Source organism: Apis mellifera, linkage group LG9 (assembly GCF_003254395.2).
Source record: "Apis mellifera strain DH4 linkage group LG9, Amel_HAv3.1, whole genome shotgun sequence".
In the NCBI taxonomy this organism is placed as follows: Eukaryota; Metazoa; Arthropoda; class Insecta; order Hymenoptera; family Apidae; genus Apis; species Apis mellifera.
This window is the reverse complement of record NC_037646.1, coordinates 11,900,762-11,921,787: the sequence shown is the minus strand read 5'-3', so window position 1 is coordinate 11,921,787 and position 21,026 is coordinate 11,900,762. Positions and strand designations below refer to the sequence as shown.

Below are 21,026 nucleotides of genomic sequence, written 5' to 3'. Positions count from 1 at the left end.
GTTATCTCGCAGACGGCGATCCTAATTTGTAAATCCGTAATTTGCACCGAAATCGGCTCCGCCCCCGCCGATGGAAACACCTGATGCCCTCCCTTTGTACGAAAAGGGGGAGGGATGGAAAAAGTTGTCCCTTTGGAAGGAATCGAGAGAGAGAGAGAGAGAAAGAGAGGAGATTTTTCGACGCGTCGAAATTTCCGCGATTTCGATTCGAGGGGAGACAAATTGGTCGAATTTGTCACCGTTTGCCCGGCCTCCGAGTCGATGTATCGCCGACTGGTTCCAGGCAAAATTGAAAAACGTGATTCGATCCCCAACAATTGTCCGTCAGAGCATCGGTGAATTTAAATTGCTCCAAGTTTGAAACGATATCCAAATCGTAACGTTACGCTTTGATTCCATCTTCTTTTTCATTCCGTGTTTCGTAAATTAACAACAACGGCTGTAAAGCGGATTAACTCGAGGGCTATTAACATCAATTTCCTCGTCGAATGATACTCGAGATTTTATTTTACCGTGATGTCTGTAATATCGAAGGGGATAAAAAAAGGGATTTCCCTTTTCAGAAATCAAAAACTTGGAAAGGTCTCTCTCGAAATCGAAAAAAGAAAGAAAAATCTCTCTCCTCATTGACCAACTTTCCACCAATCATCGCGAGCTCGACCAATTAACGATTACTCTGGCGAAGAAAGAGCGAGAGAAGTGAAAGCTTGATAAATTTTCATCGTTCGAACGCGATATTTTTACCCCTCGACGAGGAGGAAAAGTTGGGGAAAAGGGTGAACGAAGGGAGGACGGTGGTCTCGCATTGTTCGCGGCAATTGTGCCAACTTTTGGCTCGTGAAAGAGGGGGGGAGCCTTTTCGAGGGAGAAACTCCTCCTCGACAACACCATTCATCGAAGACGCGATCGTGAATGCTAATCTCGTTCTCCCGCTCATGCAAACGAATAACCGATTCGCGAATGGATTAACGGAACGTTCTCTCGTGTCCATCGATTCTTTTTTGCTTCCCAAACTTGTTTTATATATATACATATATATATATTGGGTTGGCAACTAAGTAATTGCGGATTTTTTTTAGAAAATCAAAGACAATCTTTTCATGGAACTAAATAACTTTATTCTGTAATGCGTTGCCCATTTTGATCAATGACCTTTTGCCATCTTTCAGCCAGCATCATAATCCTACGTTCATAAAACTTGTGGTTTTTATTAGCAAAAAACTGAATCAGGTACGATTCGATATCATCATCGTTATTGAAATTTTTACCATTCGAGGAGTTTTGTAAAGATCGAAACAAAAATTAATCGGATGGTGCAAGGTCAGGACTATATAGTGGATGTGGCAAAACATTCCAACCAAGCTCCAATAATTTTTGCCGAGTGACCAAAGATGTGCGTGGCCTTGCATCGTCATGATGGAATACAACACCTTTTCGATTTGTCAATTTGGGCCGCTTTTCTTCAACCGCATCGTTTAATTTCGTTAGTTGTTCGATGTAGACGACAGAATTGATCGTTCGGTTGGGTGGTAAGAGTTCAAAATAGACAATTCCTTCGTAATCCCACCAAACTGATAACAAAACCTTCTTTCGATGAATACCAGCTTTTGATGTTGTTCGAGCTGGTTCACGTGGCCTGCTCCACCATCTTTTCCGCTTGATATTGTTGTAAACAACCCATTTTTCATCGCCAGTTATCGGTCGTTTTAAAAATGGATCATTTTCATTACGTTTCTTTAGCAAATCGCAGCTGTTAATGCGTCGCGTTAAATGCTTTTCTTTCAGTTCGCGAGGAATCCATGTATCGAGTTTTTGAACATAGCCAAGTTGTTTTAAGTGGTTTTCAATGCATGCGATACACGAAGCTTCTCTGCAATCTCACGAGTTGTACTGTGACGATTCGAATCGATTATTGCTTTGATTAGGTTGTCATCGACTTCAACTGAAATCCGCAATTATTTAGTTGCCAACCCAATATATATATATCTGTCCTTGGACGAATCGAAAAACCGACGATTTTCGAAGGGAAAAAAGAAAAGAAGAAAAGGAAATGGTGAAAGAATGGTGTTTTAAGAAATTGTTAAGAATCGACGATCCGAGGACGGATGATAATTCGTTCGAATGGAAAGGCGGAATGCGGATTTAGAGAAATTGGAGTGGTCGATGGATTAAACAAATTTCCCGGGGAAACTCGAACAATGAACGGCGGGGTAGGAAAAAGGGAAGGTTGGATAAGAAAGTTGAACTCGCGTATTCGAATGGAATATTAAGTTAAATGGGAAACTCGGTGGTCTGCGTTACAGTCATTCCGCGTCGTCTTGCGCATTTAAAACATCCCTTCGTCGTCTTCTTCTTCTTCTTCTTCATTTCGATTTCTCGACTCGAGCTACCGATTTATAAAGCAGTAAAAAAGAGTCTCCTTCTATTAATTTTAATTCTCTTCCATTTAATACTCTTCTAATTTTTCATCAATCTTTCTCAATTTTCCCCGCAACGATTTTATCACTTCCTCCGCGGCTCTTGAGAAAGGTTAATAGGCGTGTTTCGATCCACTCTCGTGGTGAATAATCGAACACTGGCCAACCATAAATCGCGTTACGATTTCTCTCCTTTTTTTTTTTTTACCAAGGAAAGAAAATTTACGACAGGAATCTCCCGATTCCACGATCGTTCGAATCGTGCAACGACAACCCTTAACTCTTCCCTCGTTCGATCGTTGGAAAACTAAAATAAAATTGAAACAAATTATTCCCGATATCGTCTCTTTGTCTTTCTTGTCTCTCATTTTTAAGGGAAGGAGGGGACGGATTCGCGGAACAATAATTCGTCGAATAACGGGGGAGGGGTAATTTATAGGCAATGAATCACGAGCGAGTATGATTTATGATTTAAAATATCGGACGCGTTATCGTACAGAGAGGTCTTTGTAATTTCGATTAATTGGATTCAATAAACGATACGAGGCCCGTATTCTCGTCGAATACACGAATAATTCGCCGGCAGGAAAGTAGAAATTCGGATAGAAATTTCCATCCCGTCCCTCCTTTTTCTTCTCCAAAATGACACACGAGGCGAGGAGTCTCTGACTCTCCTCGCGCTCTTTTGGCCCCGTTCCAGCTGTTCGTCTCCCTTCTCCAAATTATCGTCCACTTCTATTTTTGTCTAATGTTAGCAGCCGAGTGGCCGAGTGCACTGTACCCGTCGCCGTATCGTCCGTCGAGTCGCGTCCCGTCGCTCCTCAATCGCGGCGTCGTTCCCTCTTCCTCGCGCGTTCCCCGCCCGAAACGTTCAACCACCGCGAGAAGGAAGCGGAGGATCCTCGGCAGGATTCTCCTGGCGATGTTGCTCCTATGCGGCGTGGCGCTCGGCATCTTCAACTACAAGGGGAACAGGTGACTTTTTTTTTTTTCCTTTCCTTCGTTGTAAAGTTATTGGTTGAAATTTTATTGTTATTGAACGTTGCAAATTACGATACGCGTATTATTTCAAACTTGTCCTCGCGAGAGACTGAACTACGCGCAATTGTAAATAATTAAACGTGTACGTATTCGTTCGGCTAAATTTTTCATTTCATTTGTCGCTTTCATTGGCCAGTCGACGCTTTTTGTTTTTTCATCGTTTTGATTATTCCTTTTATATATATTTTTTATTATTATTATTATTATTGTTGTTATTGATGTAAGAATGATTAAACTCTTGGAACCATCTATTATCGCGCCGATTTTAGAACGCGAATCAACCGTGGCTCTCGACTTGTGTATTTAACATATCTCGACCTTGTCCTCTTACATTTCCTTCGATTCCTTTTTTCTTTTGAAAAACGAAATATTATTCCTGTTTATGAGTTTAAGGTCGAGATATCGGAAGAGGATTCTATCGATGAGTTAAGTTTCGAAAATTCGGATATTAAAGAAAGATAAATTGAAAGATGTCTCCGATCGCAGAAAGTCCATTTTTCGAACGGAATCGTAAGCGTTACACGAGGCGAAAAAAATTGTGATGCTCTTTTCCGAAACAAGAAGACGCCACAACAGCGTCCCACTGCCAAGAAATCGAGAAACGAGTCGCATTAGTCGACAAACACGGATTCCATTCTTCCTCTTCCGATTGTTCGTTTCACTTCCTGTTGTTTTTAAAAAATCACAAAGTCTTACAAAAATGGAATTTTGATGTTTCGATCGAACAAAGTTTCGAACAAAGAAGGTGATATCGTGCTTCTTTCTTAAAACTTCTTCAAAATTCCGGTTTCGATTTCGCGCGATACGATTACGGATCGAGTGTGCGTCGAGTCGTAACCCGATAAAAATTTGAATAATCCACTGGTCTAGGATCAAGGGAACCGCGCAAAGTGTGGAAGGAAGGCGTGTACCGTTCTGCTCGAGCGGAATTGGCGTGGTCGTGGCGAATATTGCGAGCGGGAGGCAAAGAGAAGCGGTTGCACACGGGCGGTCGTAAAATCTACTCGGCTAATTCCGTTATTTAACTCGTTTAACGGTCCGTCAAGGCGCACAAATTATAATTATTTGCCCAGAAATTGATTTGCCGGGCGATAATATAACGGATACGCGGGCTGAGAATTTCGTTCGTATCGCGAACGAAACGCGATCCGTGATATTTTACGCGGCGAGGATTAGGAAATCTTTATCTAGATGTAAATCTTGTTCCGTTCAATGGTCGCATCGTTATTCGAAAGGGGACGAGAAAAGGAAAAGGGAAGAGAAAAAGAATCGCGTTAATCTCGCCGCCAGGTGTGAAAGTTATTTTCACCCGAGGTGTCGTTAGAGATCGATCCTCGACTTTCTCATCTTTCAAACGCGCCATCCTGTTCGCGCGTCTGATTAAAATCTTCGACGCGGAAATACTCGAGTTGGAAAAAAAAAAAAATTTGACGTTAAAATTCTCTCTCTCTCTTTCTTCCGTCCACGCGCGTCCTCCTCGAGGAAAATCCTCCGGAAACGGCTTCCCCTCTCCTCTCCCCTGCTTCGCTATTTCGCGCTAATGCAGTTTCTGGAATGGCCGCAGGCCCGTTCTCCGCTCAATTTCCACCAGCATTCACAAAGCGGGCCGCCCCGCCGGGAAAATCGATGTCGCGGCTCACAATGGCTGGGGTCGCTCGTTCGCGAGGGCTCTTCCTTCCTTCCTTCTTCCTTCTTCCTTCTTCTCTTCTCTCCTTTTTATTCCATGTACACGCCACACCTCTCGTCTATCGTTCCTAACTCGAGCAGCGCGAGGAGCGTGTCTTTGTCACCGGGCACAATAGCAGGGAGAGGAGGGGTTGAAGCGTTGACGGCCGCGTGGATATCGCGGTTGACGAACAAACGAGAAAGGAGAGGGGAACGGACGAGGCTGATAGATCGATCGCGGTCGATCCGGTTCGCGCTTGATAACGTCGATCGACGAGACACGTTGGACTCGTTCTCGTTCGAGGGTTTGCTCCTCGTCGCGGTATTAATTTATGGACGCGTGGGATCCGTTGTCATTCGATGACGACAACGACACCTTTCGTTCCCATCTTTTCCCTCTCCATATTCTTCTTCTTCTTCTTTCCGGGTGGCGAGGTTAATATAGAGAAAAATGTGCTCCCTGCCGAATTTACGACCGCAAAGCCTTGGCGGGGATTAGGGAAGGTGAAAATAGGAAGGGAAGAAAGAAAAGTAGAGAGAGAAATCGTTATCTTTGGTTTCTCGCCCCATAACGCCGGGACAATGACGCGGCCACCTCGTGAAAGGAGCATCGTCGTCGGGAAGCCAGATGCTCCCTTCGCATCGAGGGGGAGGGAAAAAATTAAAAAGGAAAGATGAAAAAGGAGAAGAGGAGGAGGACACAAAAGGCAAAGGGAAAGACGTCTAACTCCTTTCGAGAAACAGAGGCTTGCTCCAAGTATTCCAAGATTCTGATTAAAAAAATCCCTCTCCTGGAAACGTTTGAACGTTCGAGCCTCCATCTTTCGAGCCTCTCCCCCTTTCACGCGTCTCTTTCTTTTTTTTCCTGCGACGAGACGAGACCTGCTACTTTTTTTACTTTATTGGGAAAATTCAACCGAGTCTCGAATAATATCGCGTAGTCGTTCGTTGTCGTCGCACGCGCGACCACCTTAATGCAAACTGAATTATTTACAAGGCGAAACCGCGAGCTCCCTCTCTCTCTCTCTTTCGTTGGAATCCTCCTGGGAACCATTGCGCCGTGTCTGTACTCCTCGTGTTACGTGTATGTACGGCGCAACGGATTATCCAGCCTCCGAGCATGATGTACAATCTCCATAAATCGACTCGTGTAAGCGCCACCTTCTTTTCTTTTTTTCTCTCTCTTTCCTCGCACGAAAATTCATCCATCCCCCGAAAAACCTCGTGCAAGATTCATGCGCGAGCGGGAATAATACTCGTCACGCTCGAGTTCGCGCCTCTCTCTCTTTTTCTCGAAAGAAGGAGATGGGAAGAGGAGAGGAGAGATTTCGAATGGATGGAGAATGGAAGGGAAAGGAGAAGTTGTTCGTTTTTGCGGCGATTAAAGGAATCGAAGATGTCTCTTACGGGGACGATAAGAGAAGATAAATATCGGCGGCCTCTTTGCATCGCTCGTAAAATTAATCGTCCGTCTTCTTCCGCTTAGGAACGAGCCGTTTCAGGAATCGACGAAAGAACGATCAGATACGGAGGCTAATAGGGAGTCGAATCTTGGGACTTTTTCTCCTCGAAACATCTCCATTATCCACATGGATAATGGATAAGAATGTTTAAACTCTTATTAGATTCGGATAAAATTAGTCTCGAGGATAGCCATTGATTCGAATCTTTCTATCCGCTTCGATTTCGGCGAACAACGAGGCGTTTCTTCTTCGTCGATCCTTCGAGGAAAAGTCTTCTACTTCGAGTTGATCGAGCTCTTCTCTCTTCGTACATGCAAATTCCTCGCAAAGAGCTGTGTAATTATCTCCGAGTGATCTCGATCGATTAATCTGGTCGTGATTCGCACGACCCCCGACCTGCGACGTTCCATTCACCCTCCATAAATTGGATGGGCCGTGTGAGTACTCATTGCGCGCCGACCAGAGAATCCCTTCCCTCGCGACGATGAGAAACAGAGGAGAGGAGGAGTTTTCGGCCCTCGAAATAAAGAAAAAAAGAGGTAGGCATTAAACCGCTTGTCGCGGAATTCTGAAAAAAATAGGGATGTGGATGGAAATTAGAGAGGGAGGAAACTCGAAGGATTTCGAAGGGGTTGAACGAACTACTGAATACTATCCTTCTTCGATTAAATCGTCTAGATGATAGTGAAGGTGAGAGAGGGACGGTGTCTTTATTTTAAAGAAATCGCGCGAACAGGAGGAGGAGGAGTGTAAAAGGAGGGAGGGAGGAAGAAGAGGGGTAATGTACACAACGGGGTCTAATCGGTTTCTCGGGACGATTAGCGAACAAAGAAGGCACAGTAGGACGGCTATTTGTGGAAACCGGCCAACTGGCCGAGCAGTTTTTACGCTCGACCTTCAACTGGCCGACGGCAAAACTCGGGGAACGGCTGCCGGTTTCTCGCGAAGGTCTCGCGTCTTCCATCTCCCCTTCCTTCCCCTCCTCCTCCTGCTGCTCCTCGTCCTCTGTTCATTTTTCTCCCGGATCCTGTTCCTCCTATATACGGCTGTGCGCCGAGAGAGGTTGTCGAGAGGGAAACAATCGAATGGAAAGACTTTCCGTTTCTCGCTTACCTTCCGACAAACCAACGCGTCTGTATATCTATATATAGTTGCGTCTCGTTTCAACATCTTTTCGAGGGGACGCCCTCGAGCTGAGGTAAAATTTGCAAACGTTTTCGGGGGTTCGATTCAGTTTTTTCCAATCGTTTTACGTTCGAAGGATAACTATTGTTATTGGGCTGGCAACTAAATAATTGCGGATTTCAATTCAAGTTGATGACGACCTAATCAAAGCAATAATCGATTCGAATCGTCATAGTACAACTCGTGAGATTGCAAAGAAGTTTCGTGTATCGCGTACATGCATTGAAAACCGCTTAAAACAACTTGGCTATGTTCGAAAACTCGATACATGGGTTCCTCACGAACCGAAAGAAAAGCATTTAACGCGACGCATTAACAGCTGCGATTTGCTAAAGAAACGTAATGAAAATGATCCATTTTTAAAACGACCGATAACTGGCGATGAAAAATGGGTTGTTTACAACAATATCAAGCGGAAAAGATGGTGGAGCAGGCCACGTGAACCAGCTCGAACAACATCAAAAGCTGGTATTCGTCGAAAGAAGGTTTTGTTATCAGTTTGGTGGGATTACGAAGGAATTGTCTATTTTGAACTCTTACCACCCAACCGAACGATCAATTCTGTCGTCTACATCGAACAACTAACGAAATTAAACGATGCGGTTGAAGAAAAGCGGCCCGAATTGACAAATCGAAAAGGTGTTGTATTCCATCATGAGGATGCAAGGCCACACGCATCTTTGGTCACTCGGCAAAAATTATTGGAACTTGGTTGGGATGTTTTGCCACATCCACCATATAGTCCTGACCTTGTACCATCCGATTACTTTTTGTTTCGATCTTTACAAAACTCCTGGAATGGTAAAAATTTCAATAACGATGATGATATCGAATCGTACCTGATTCGGTTTTTTGCTAATAAAAACCACCAAAGTTTTATGAACGTGGGATTATGATGCTGCCTGAAAGATGGCAAAAGGTCATTGATCAAAATGGGCAACACATTACAGAATAAAGTTATTTAGTTTCATGAAAAAATTGTCTTTGATTTTCTAAAAAAAATCCGCAATTACTTAGTTGCCAATCCAATATTATTATTATTTTTCGCTTTAAATATTCCACGAATCTTTTCGCAACGAGAGGATTAAACGAAATGTTAATCGTGTTGAGAGCGAATTAAACGCGAGAAAATGTAACATGTAGCATACAATGAGAGTTGTTTTTCGATACGAGAATATTTGGAAATTTCTGATTATTGCATATAATCCGTTGCTCTCTTCTTTCCCCCCAAAGTTTGGAAACGCTGCTGGGACGCACTACTGGGGCGATTACGATTTACAGATGAAAAGTAGGTTAATAGAGATATTAATAGAGACGCGACGTAGGAAAAATGATCTCTGTTGCGAGAGGTCGGCCAGTGAAGGAGCCGCTTTGTTACGAGACGAGTGGAGAACACGCCGTGTTCGCTGAAACTCGCAAGTGAAGCGAAAAAGCGGGTGGGAAAAATTATACGGATAAGAAGGAAAGAACGAAAGGATAGAGGGTTGGAAAAAACGTGAGATGTGTATGTGTATCCGAAGAGAGGGATAAAATATTCGGCAGGCGACGGTGTTTAAAGTCTGTTTTACGAGTTATCTATTCTCATTCGTGCGTAGCGCGACACCTCTGCATGCGAGGGAGAGGAGAACACTTGTGAGCCGACACTCGAACAAACCAGACGTCGATATACGCATCCTAAGTACCCTATTATCATAATTTACATCGGCCATTTTAAAACCTTGCATCGACCACTTTGCGTTCGTTCCCCGGGAAAATGATGCGTCGTCCCATCGTATGTATAATAATCTACGAATCCCTTTAACTTTCACTTTACTTGATTAAAAAGGGAGAATAAAATTCGTTTTACAAAAACGCGATCGAGAAAATGCAGAGAATTCGAGAGAGGCGCGTTCAATTAACGCGGCGATATCGTCGATCTCGCGTGGATCGAGAGATTTTGGAAAAGCTGGGATCCACACAGCGTTATTTAATAGACGACGCAAGGACGAAACGATGGAATTACGCGCATAGCCGAATCTGCTCGTTGCATCGGCCGTTTGTTGCCGTTGGCGACACGCGTGAGAGGATAACTTCCGGTTCGATGGTCGACGAACGGTCCACGAAACGATAAATCTTTTCAAATCTCTTCTCCATACCATCCATGGATTCTCGAACAAACTCTCGCCAATGACGATACGATCTTTTTTAATATATATGTATATCGGTGGTTATTAGTCCGGAATAATGGAAATTGAAAAAAAAGGTTAGCAGCTTCGATGATCTCACCGCTTTGCGCGCAATCGCGTCTTAATAACGAGAAATTGAAATCGACTCGGGTAAGAGGCTCGCGATAAATTACGCGCATTACGTATATACCTCGTCTCGCGCGACTGGAATTTCAACAAGATCAAGCCAACTCGTTCCTCTCGAACGTTCTAACTCGCGAATTGTTCTTAATTAACGGATACCGTAAACGCGTGCGATTGGGTTTGCTTCGAATCCAGTGGAGAGAGAGAGAGAGAGAGAGAGAGAGAGAGAGAGAGAGAGAGAGAGAGAGAGAGAGAGAGAGAGAGAGAGAGAGAGAGAGAGAGAGAGAGAGAGAGAGTCTAATCGAGTTCGCGATTATTTTTCTTCTCGTTTCCTTCGATTCCTGCGTGAAAAATCAGAGCGATCGAGGCACACGGTTAAGAGATTGGCGCAATTTGTTGTATCGGTCGAGTTTTCTCCTCGCGTAATTTGAATAATCGTTAGATTAACCGGTTGAAATTAACTTTTTTTTTTTTTTTTTTTTTTTGCTTCGAGGAACGTTCTTCGCCTGTGGATAAACGTCGTGCGCGGTTTTAATTAACCTATCTAGCGATTATGAAAAGAGTATTCCAAGATCGAGATTCGCGGGTACGAAAGGAATAATAAAATTCTTATGCCTTTCACGTTCGAAAAAGGAACAGTGATCGAAATGATGATATACTCCTTTCTACCTTTCGAACGAACATCGGGGCTTAATTAACCTAAAAACCAATCGCGGTATCTCGCGATTTTGAAAGAAATCTTTGAAGCGAGATCGAAATTCGCGCAAGGAGAATTTTGGTCGAAATGATCCCTTTCTTTCTCCTTTCCATATTCTGGATGAACGTTATGGCTTAACCTAAAAACCAATCGCGATTTTGAAAAGAATCTTTGAAGAGAGATGGAGAAACATAGAGAATAAGAGAATTTCCACAGCTTTTACGAACGTGATGGACGAAGAAAGAAGAACTGTGGTTAAAATGATTCTCTTCCTTCTCCATTCTATATTCTGGATGAACGTTATTACTTAACCTAAAAATCAATCGCGATTTTGAAAAGAATCTTTGAAGAGAGATCGAAATTCGCGCATGGAGAATTTTCACGCCTTTGTTCGAACGAAGAACCATGATCGAAATGATCCTCCTTCTTCTCCTTTCTATATTCTGGATGAACGTTATGGTTTACTTAACCTAAAAACCAATCACGATTTTGAAAAGAATCTTTGGAGAATAAGAGAATTTCCACAACTTTTATGCTCGAACGTGATGGACGAAGAAAGAAGGAACCGTGATCGAAATGATCCTCTTCCTCCTCCTTTCCATATTTTGGATGAACGTTATTACTTAACCTAAAAATCAATCGCGATTTTGAAAAGAATCTTTGGAGAATAAGAGAATTTCCACAACTTTTATGCTCGAACGTGATGGATGAAGAAAGAAGCAACTGTGATCCTTTTCCTTCTCCTTTCCATATTCTGGATGAACGTTATGGCTTACTTAACCTAAAAACCAATCGCCAATTTTGAAAAGAATCTTTGAAGAGAGATGGCAAAACGTAGAGAATAAGAGAATTTCCACGGCTTTTACGAACGTGATGGACAAAGAAAGAAGAAATTATGGTTGAAACGATCCTCTTCCTTCTCCATTCCATATTCTGGATGAACGTTATTACTTAACCTAAAAACCAATCGCGATTTTGAAAGGAATCTTTGAAGAGAGAAGGAGAATGCATGAAACGTGGAGAATTTTCACATCTTTGTTCGAACGAAGAACGAAGAATGAAGAACCGTGATCGAAATAATCCTCTTCCTTCTCCTTTCCATATTCTGGATGAACGTTATTATTTAACCTAAAAACCAATCGCGATTTTGAAAGGAATCTTCGAAGAGAGAAGGAGAAGACGCGAGACGTGGAGAATTTTCACACCTTTATTCGAACGAAGAACGAAAAACGAGGAACTATGATCGAAATGATCCTCTTCCTTCTCCTTTCCATATTCTGGATGAACATTATGGCTTACTTAACCTAAAAACCAATCGCGATTTTGAAAAAAATCTTTGGAGAATAAGAGAATTTCCACATCTTTGTTCGAACGAAGAATGAAGAATGAAGAACCGTGATCGAAATAATCCTCTTCCTTCTCCTTTCCATATTCTCCTTTCCATATTCTGGATGAACGTTATTACTTAACCTAAAAACCAATCGCGATTTTGAAAGGAATCTTTGGAGAATAAGAGAATTTCCACGGCTTTTACGAACGTGATGGACGAAGAAAGAAGGAACCGTGATCGAAATGATCCTCTTCCTTTCTTTCTTTCCATATTCTGGATGAATGTTATTAATAATAAACCAATCGCGATTTTGAAGAGAATCTTTGAAGACAGAAGGAGAATGCGCGAGACGTGGAGAATTTCCACGGGTTTTACGCTCGAACGTGACGGACGAAAGAAAGAAGGAACCGTGGTCGAAATGATGATCCTCCTCCTTCTCCCCACCTGCCCCCACCCTTTCGTAGGCGTCCCGCGTGCCTACGTGCCGGTGTGCGCACTCTCGACGCGAGTGCAGAGTCCCCTTGCACACGTGGCCCCGGTCGCGACGCGGAGAGTCGGGCGGCGCGCTCGAAAAGTCGGCGAGAGCACAGGACGATCCGGTCGGGACTACTACTACTACCTATAGGCGCCTGTGCAACCTAGAGTCCGCGCGATTCAGCCGCGACTATAGTGTTTAACAAACGTGCACAGCCAGTCCATTCGCGACCGGCAGCCGGGCTGCACGCTCGGGGAACCTCTTTGTCCGCCGAGTCTATAAATAATTCGCGAGAAACCGAGGTCCTGGAGAACGCGAATCGATCCCACGTCTTTTTCCAACGCTTTAGACCCGCGAATCGTGATCCGTTTCGCCTTCCTTCCTTCCTTCCTTTCTCGTGTCTCTCGATCGACTGTTTCCAAGGGGAGAGAGACGGAGACGGAGATAGAGAGAGAGGGAGAGAAAGAGAGAGAGAGAGAGAGAGATTCTTTGTTCGGTGGATCCTTGGATAACGCGGATCGATACCGCTACTACCACCACCTCGGATCCATGGCGGAGGTAGAAGGTGCGAAAATGTGAAAGGAGAATTTTCTGGCCGTTCCGAGGAGCCGGCCGAGGATCCAGAGAGGAGAGGAGAAAGTGTCTCGAACGGGCGTTTTGCCTCTCGCGACAATGACGCGTGGCCCGTGATTTGACGAGAATAGGAGAATAATTTCCGCGCGTACGTGTACGTGTGTTGTGTGCGTATATATATATATATATGTGTGTATATGTGTGCGTGCGCGTGCAACGTCTAATTATAAACATCTTGGGCTGGTGGACAGTGTCTGGACAGCGATAAAGGTTCGTTTCCCCGCGACAATGTCGAATGGAAAACGATCCCCGAGTCGAGCGGATCCGAGTCGAGCGGAAAGTTTGGAAAAGTCGTGATCGATCGAGCACGAAATCGATGGATGGCGAAGGGACGCGAAGCGAAGCGAACAGTGAGCGTCTCTCGCGAAACATGAACGGCGGGGCCGCTCGATCCGCTTTGCAACCGGTCCTCGCCATTCGTCGTCGCCATTCCATCGAACGATGATCGACCAAGAATCGATCCAACTGTGAAAATACGAGATATAACTCGAGATTGAGATGGAAAGGGTCGAGATATAGGCTGGATTCCGTGCCACGAGTCGGTGGGGATAAGCAGGGGGGAGAGGAAGCGGGGAGGAGGATAGAAACTCGAGGAGGAGTTTCTAGAAGCGACGTCATCGATGTAACGACCGACGAGCAGAGCGAGACTGTTTATCGTTGGCCTGTCCTTCGTTGACACCGATTAAACGAGGCACAGAGCGACGCTTATTGAACGGATCACTTCCGACCGAGCTGGCAGACGAGGACTGGCATCGACTACGCTCCTGTCGATGCCACTTAGAGCGGTTTGCTGCCACCTGCCAGTGTCGGTGACGCGCGAGTGCCTCTCCTTCCCGCATTTCTTTTTCCACGATTCTCCAACGTACTGCTCCGCACTTTTCTTTTTCCACGATTCGCGCGCTCGGTGGACCGTGCGCGGGTGATCGAAATTTATCGAATAAGAATCTTTACGACAGTGACCTTGTGTCCAGTGAACGATGCTCCTCTTCGACTCTCGATAATTTCCACTCTCCAGGATTTTCCACGGCCCTCGATTTTTACGAAGGAAACGAAGGAGACATTCTATCGCTTCTGCTAAATCGTTTATATGTGTAATCGAGATAAGCGATTCTCGACGACTCGAACCTTCTGAATCCCAAACGGAATCATTTGTTCGAAGCTTCGACGAAGAAAAACTCTAATGATTTCTTAGAAATTCGCCTCGATCGATCTTTGAGATTAAAATCAGCCTCCCTTATTCCCCAAAGTCACGTTTTCGAATCTCGCAAAGTCGCGATCTCTCTCGAACGGCGTTAAAAATATCCACGATTCGATTTCCACGAAATCGAACGAGACGTTGAACGAACGTCTCGATAAAGAATAATCGACTCTCGGTCCCCTCCAGACTGACAAGGTCGGGCGGGGACGTTCACCGATTCCTCGAGATCCTCGCCGTGCGAAGGCTCGATTCGAAAGAAGCGAGAGAGAGAGAGAGAGAGAGATAGTTAGAGAGTAAAAAGGGGGAGGCAAGTCTGGTAGAATTGGAAAAGGAGGATCGCTGACCAACGCGTCGACGAGGAGGACGCGAACACGACATTCTAGCGAGCCACTCTAGCAAGAATAGAATCGAAACGCCACGCGGCGCCACGATTCCCTGGAACGAAGCCTCGCGATCGTTGCACCTGCCGCTATCTGTCAGCCGGGTAAACGCTGTGCAAAACCTTGGGGCTCGTTCGCCGGCTCCTCCAAGAGCAACGAGAGCGCAGCCTTCGAGCGTTTCGCTTCTCGTCCCTTCTTTCTCGCGGCAGCTGTGCGTGCGCGCGCGTGTGTGCGTGCGTGCCGCGTTTCCTCCTCTGGAACCAGATTTCTCCGCTCGAGAGAATTAATTTTTCGTATCAAGGGTAAAGAGATTGAGCGGAGTTCGATCGGAGATCTTCGATGTCGCGCCTTCTCACCGAGAAAAACAGGATACATGGACTGATGAACGAAAGGATAATTCGTCGAATCTTCAACTGCTCGTCCTTCTGATGCAAGATTGAAACTTGTGATGGAATAAAATTTCCAGAAATACAATCTCATCGTAACCATATTCGAATCGAGACGAAGGTGTGTAACGTGAATCATCGACCGTGTCTGCATTAATCGTCTGCATAAATTTATCGTGTGATCGCATTTTTCCACGAAAAATTTATACAATAGTGGAACGGACGAGAGTCGAAGAGAGGAAAATAAGGAGATTAATCGAGAGAGTACGATTGGAATCGACGGCAAGTTGGTGGAGGCCTTCTCGAAGAGGCCACGCCTCGTCGAAAAAAAGCAAGCGAGGACGATCGTGCGGAGGTGGCGCGCGAAATCGGCGGCCTGACCACAGCCAAGATCGAGTGACGTCAAAGCTTTTCGCTGGAAAGGAGGGGAGGGGAAGGAAGGATGCGACCGGATCGCTTTGCGCCTGCTGGAACCGTTAAATATAGCCGGAAGAATTTCCCTGGCATTCGCGCGCCCCACCGCTTTGCTCGATTTTCCTAGGCCGCGATTTATGCGAAACGAGTGCGTTTCAACCCCTCTTTCTCTTCCTCGTCATCGTCCACGACGTATCCACACCGTCGTATCGAATCAGTACGATTCCACTCGCAACGCTCGGCCCTCTCTTCTCTTCGAGATCTCTCAAAGGGCGAGGAAAAAATGCTCATCACCAAGTACACCACCATATTGCTCCAGTCCACCAATCAGCACATTCTCAGGTGAGTGCTATGTCGACGAGTATCTCGAGTTTTAATAAAGAAAATATTTTATAAAGTCTCGTCATCGATAATTAAATAGTGACAACGAATAAATAGATATCCAAAATAACGGCAATTAATAATTACGTCTATGTAATTTCCGAATAATTGGAGCTTTGGTGTATCTATCTTGGGAAATAATTAAACGGGGTGAGGAACGAGAGAAGCTCGTTGGTCGTTTCTTGCTCGAGAAAATCCATTATAAGAATAAGAACGTAATATTTCAGAAATAAATCGCTCAAAGATCCATTTCGATAAAAAGAAACTTCCAGACATTCCGCGTATCTTTTTAATTCGCATTTCCATGGATATTCTCCATAAATAGATAAATCAATCTAAAGTTGCATCGATATCTCTTAAAAAATATTTTTTCCAAACACTCGACACGTCTCGTCGCGTAATTTTCGTTCCGATTAATCCATCCCTATTCCTCCGTTGTTATTTTTATCACTTTCGTATACCAAACATACGATGAATCATATGCGCACAATGGCAGACCGTGAATTGTCGAAGTGTCGAGCGGGATCGCTTTACGTAGGAGCGGCGAAAAAAAAATTCGATCGAGCGAGAATTTAAATTGAATGAAACGTCGCGATGCGAGTTCACGGTTATGGAAGTGGATCGAAATTTAATTCACCGATGATAAGTCGAAGCGCGCGCGAGGAATCTCGAAGCGACGTCGTTGAAACTACGTCGCGAATCTTCCCCTCCCTCCTTCACATCTCTTTTTTATCGATCGCGAGAGAAGAAAATTCGTTGTATTTTCCCATGTTTAATGTTCGAGTTTCCGGTTGAAAAAGATCGCACAATTATAAATATCCATGCGAGAATGTTCGCTGTTAGCAGAGTTGTTGGGCATTGAAAAAATAACTAGTTGAAAAATTTCGAATAAAGATACTTGAAGTAGTTATTTATTAAAATGCTCGAATAATATTTATTCGTAGTTTTCGTGCAATCTCGGCCATTATTTGCAATTATTATTACGTTTTGAACTATAAATTATCGGAGTATCTTATCGAACTAATTACTCGCAATTTCAACTAGGAATGGAAATAACCATCAATTGGTTTTTAAAAAAAAGCCAAGATCAGGAATGCAGACAAGCGAACGGATCGAGGAAAACGGGACGAATCGAGCTAGCAAACAGGGTTGGGCATTAATCCGTTGAAAAAGTAGTTAAAAAATTTTGAATAAAGTTATTTTAAGTAATTATTTGTTAAAACGCTTGAATAATATTTACTAAGTAGTTATTATAATCCGCTTTTCGTAATCTCGGCCATTATTTGCAATTATTATTACGTTTCGAGTGATAAATTAACGAAATAATTTATTCAAATAATTTTATCCAACTATTAAACTTTGGCTGACTGGTGGAATGAAGTTTCACGGAAGAAATGCGAATCCGATTGGTTAATTTGGAAGGAAATTAGTATTTTTACAGGCATTTTTGTTTCTGTGTCATATTTGTTACGTGCGCTGATCCAAAACGACGATTTAAACCTCGATTGGCGTATACCATTGGCGTAGGCATAGAATTCAAAGAATTCTAACACGTCGATATAAAATGTTTTTTATTTCTCATCAATACGCTAATTATGTTTTGTAATTTTATAATTTTGTAGTAGTTAAGGTAATAATAATCGTATACATATATATATAAATAATCTACACGTACTAAAAATATAAATAGTTTCGAAAATATTCCAATTTTAGACGATTATCCTTAACGTAACTCTATAAGTGAAAATAATTTTTACGATTTTCAAAATCCAAATTATAAATCTTTTCTACAGTTACGTAGCAGTAATGAACAAAATTTAATAGTGAATCGATACTTCAATAATTTATTCAAACGTAATAATTGAAAATAATTGTAAACGACCGTACTTATACGAAAAGCGGATCAATCGTAACAGCTACGAATAAATATTACTCGAGCATTTTGAAATAACTTTATTTAAACATGGTTACTTCTTTCCAACGATTTAGCGTCCGACACTGTTGCGAAGCGCGTATTAGAATCGTCAACAAACCGTTCGAAGCAGAGATAAGGATCCCTCTTGCCCCTCTACGCTTCTTTCCACCAGTGAACTACGCGAAGGTCGAGTCTCTCGGTCCTTCGATCCGGCTGATGAACACGAACGAAAACAATTCAACGGGCTGAAAAGTAATTCGAGTCGAAACTTGGATTTCTCCGCTAGCTTCTTCCATCCTTCCCACGGGTTAGTGCTCACTGACTACACGATTGAAAAGGTGCGGAGAAATACAACGGCGCGGGAGATAGGCGTAAATCTGGCGTGCGAGGCCACTAATGAAAAGAGGGCAGAAATTTATCGTCGATATAAATTGTCCCCGGATGTCGGACATCCGGCGGCCATCGATCTCGTGGCTCGCAAACAGAGGGGGGAGGGAAAGAGAAAAAACGCGCGTTTTGGTGCAAGGCCTTTATCGGTCTCTCGAGTGGAAGGCGAAGCCTGAAGCCCGGTTTAATTAGGCGATCGAAAAACGGGCCGGGGCGAGAAAGATCGACGGGTGGGGACGGCACAATAACGAGAGGGCGGCTCGATCGAATCGACCGTTCTATTTCTCGCTGACAAACGACCCTTCTTCTTCTCTCTGTTCTTCGCGGTTTCGTGTACGCAATTATCGGCCTGTTGCTTCGGCATAGTTGCCTCGCGCATCGCGTTCTTTCCAATCTCGCGTGGATGGCTGCGACGATCATTGTCGTTCCCTCCCCCTCCTCTCCGCGCGTATCGATCCCCGGAGCCACGGACTTCGAACTTTCGAGGCTGGAATTATATAGCAACGTCGTGGAGTGGATGAAGTTTTGAAGGAGCAAGGAAATTTCGTGGAGAAAATCCTCTCGCGTCTGAATTGGGCGTTAACTCGTTGAGTAAAGTAAATAGTTGCGAATTTCGAGTAAAGTTATTATTACTCGTTCGATAATCGACCGTTTGACAATTATTCGTCGAATTACGATAAATTAGTAAATTCGATCGTTAAATTTTATCCACCACTGAGTGAAAAGAAGTCTCGCGGAATAAAGGAACGCGGATCTGATTGATTAATTTGGAAACGTCTATTTTTATTTCCACCATGGTATATCATATAATTCAAAAAATCGATCTTTCGATTCAGAGTTGGCCATTAATCCATTGAAAAATTAAAAATTTCGAATAAAATTACTTCGATCCGATAATAACTTGTTCGCAGTCATTATAGCAAATCCACTTTTCGCGTAACCGTTCGACAATTATTCGCGATTATTATTACATCGAATTACGATAAATTAGTAAGTTCAATCTTCAAATTTTATCCACCACTGAGTGAAAAGAAATCTCGTGGAATGAAGGAACACGGGTCTGATTGGTTAATTTGGAAAAGCCTATTTTTATTTCCACCGTAATATATCATATAATACAAAATCGATATTTTGATTCAAAATTGGCCATTAATCCATTGAAAAATTAAAAATTTTAAAAATAAAGTTACTTCGATCCGATAATAACTTGTTCGCAGCCATTATAGCAAATCCACTTTTCGCGTAATCGTTCGACAATTATTCGCACGATAAGTTATCGAAGTAACTTGGACTATTAAATTTTGCCCACCACTGTCCCACGCGTTTCTCTCCACCTCTTTGTACCCCGCTCCTTTTCCAAAAATGGCCACAATGATCGAAGTACAGGGAGCGAAGCGCACAAAGAACCCGGACGTTTCTGTTCTCGAAATCCGATGACAAGAAACTCGAAAGGGAGGGAGAGTGAGTGAGAGAGAGAGAGAGCTTCTGTCGGGCGCAGAATGAAGAATATGCTAATGGCCGCGTGTCGTCGAGCCGAGTCACGTCGTAAAAGGAAGACCGGGGGCCCCTTCTCGACGGCCGGTCGCAGAAAACCACGCTCCGACCAATATTTTTCCTTTTTTCATTCTTCGAGACGAGGTACCCCTTCGATCCGCTCCATCGATTATTTCCAACTAAAAATTATTCGTTGGAAAGAAACGATTGTTCCAGATGGACAAAAATCCAGGATGGAAGAATAGATTGGAAATCATTGATACGTGAGGTGTAAGGAATAAAAGTTGAATCGAACGATAAGGAGGTTGGAATGCGATGAACGAGCGCAACGGATAATAGTCGCATGACAAATATAACACGCCGAGGTGTGCTGGCGGCGATTGCTTCATTCCCATTGTATATTATACCACGATAATTTTATTCGATCTGTCCTCGCTCGCTCGCCTTTCGTTCGAAACAGAAAGTCGATAAGCGAGAAAAATTCATCTACCAAGTTCGCGTAGAGAGGAGCAGGTGACAAAGAAATGCTTTCACGCGCGTGCTCGTTCTCCATTCTCGACGTGTTCTCGCGAAGCCCGATCCAATTTGTCCCTTTGGCCGCGACTCGTCTACGGCTTTCGAGCCGAAACTTTTAATTAAAAAGTAACCATCGACCGGGGCAGGGAGGAGGGACGGCCGGCCTCGAGCAATTTGCGGCGATATATAAAAGTTCCCTTCCCTTCTCCCTCCGTTCCGGAAACAAGGCAAAAAGCGAACGAGAAGGCGAGAAACGCGATCCTCCTCTCCTTCGAGGAAGAAGAAATTTTCACAGGGCCGATTTTAACCAAGTGACTCTTATTCTTCTTCTTCCTTTCGACGATTTCTGTTGCTAGGAAATTCTTTTGGCCATTCGAAAGGAAATATTCGAGAATTTTATTGCGAGATGTTGGATTCGTGAAGACGGATCGTGCAAGGAGACCGTTTGTTGGAGGGGGGAAGAGGAGTCGGGCAGTTGAGCAAAATAACGCTTAATTAATTCATTAAAACGAGGCGAGCAACACTCGGGATCCCGGCCTTTCGCAGGATCTCGTACGGCCAGCGGGGAATTGCCAGCGCGTGTTTTGAACAGGAGGAGGAGGAGGGGGAGGGGGAGAGGTGGGTCCCGCGGGAGGCAAGAGTCGGGAACGGGGAAGAGGCAGCTATTAAACCCACGGGATAAGTCCTGCCACTTCGCTCGCTACGCTCGCTAATTAAATTATTCCGCGCCGCGCCGCGCCGCTACCTGGACCACCACCGTC

The 21,026-nt window shown here is 44.0% G+C and overlaps 1 protein-coding gene across 9 annotated transcripts in view; it reads left to right on the top strand.

The window, feature by feature from the left end:
- LOC727000 (protein sprint) overlaps positions 1 to 21,026 on the top strand; it is a 149,812-nt gene that overhangs the window by 69,413 nt on the left and 59,373 nt on the right. For 2 of the 9 annotated variants that reach the window (XM_026442991.1, XM_026442990.1), the window contains exon 1: positions 3,325 to 3,392. The exons of 6 other annotated variants lie outside the window; for them this stretch is intronic. In XM_026442991.1, the coding sequence (XP_026298776.1) occupies positions 3,340 to 3,392 (53 nt within the window). In that variant the 5' untranslated portion in view covers positions 3,325 to 3,339. Of the gene's footprint in view, positions 1 to 3,324; positions 3,393 to 15,713; positions 15,915 to 21,026 lie in introns of those variants that run through there. One more of the 9 variants, XM_026442998.1, reaches the window with a different exon arrangement.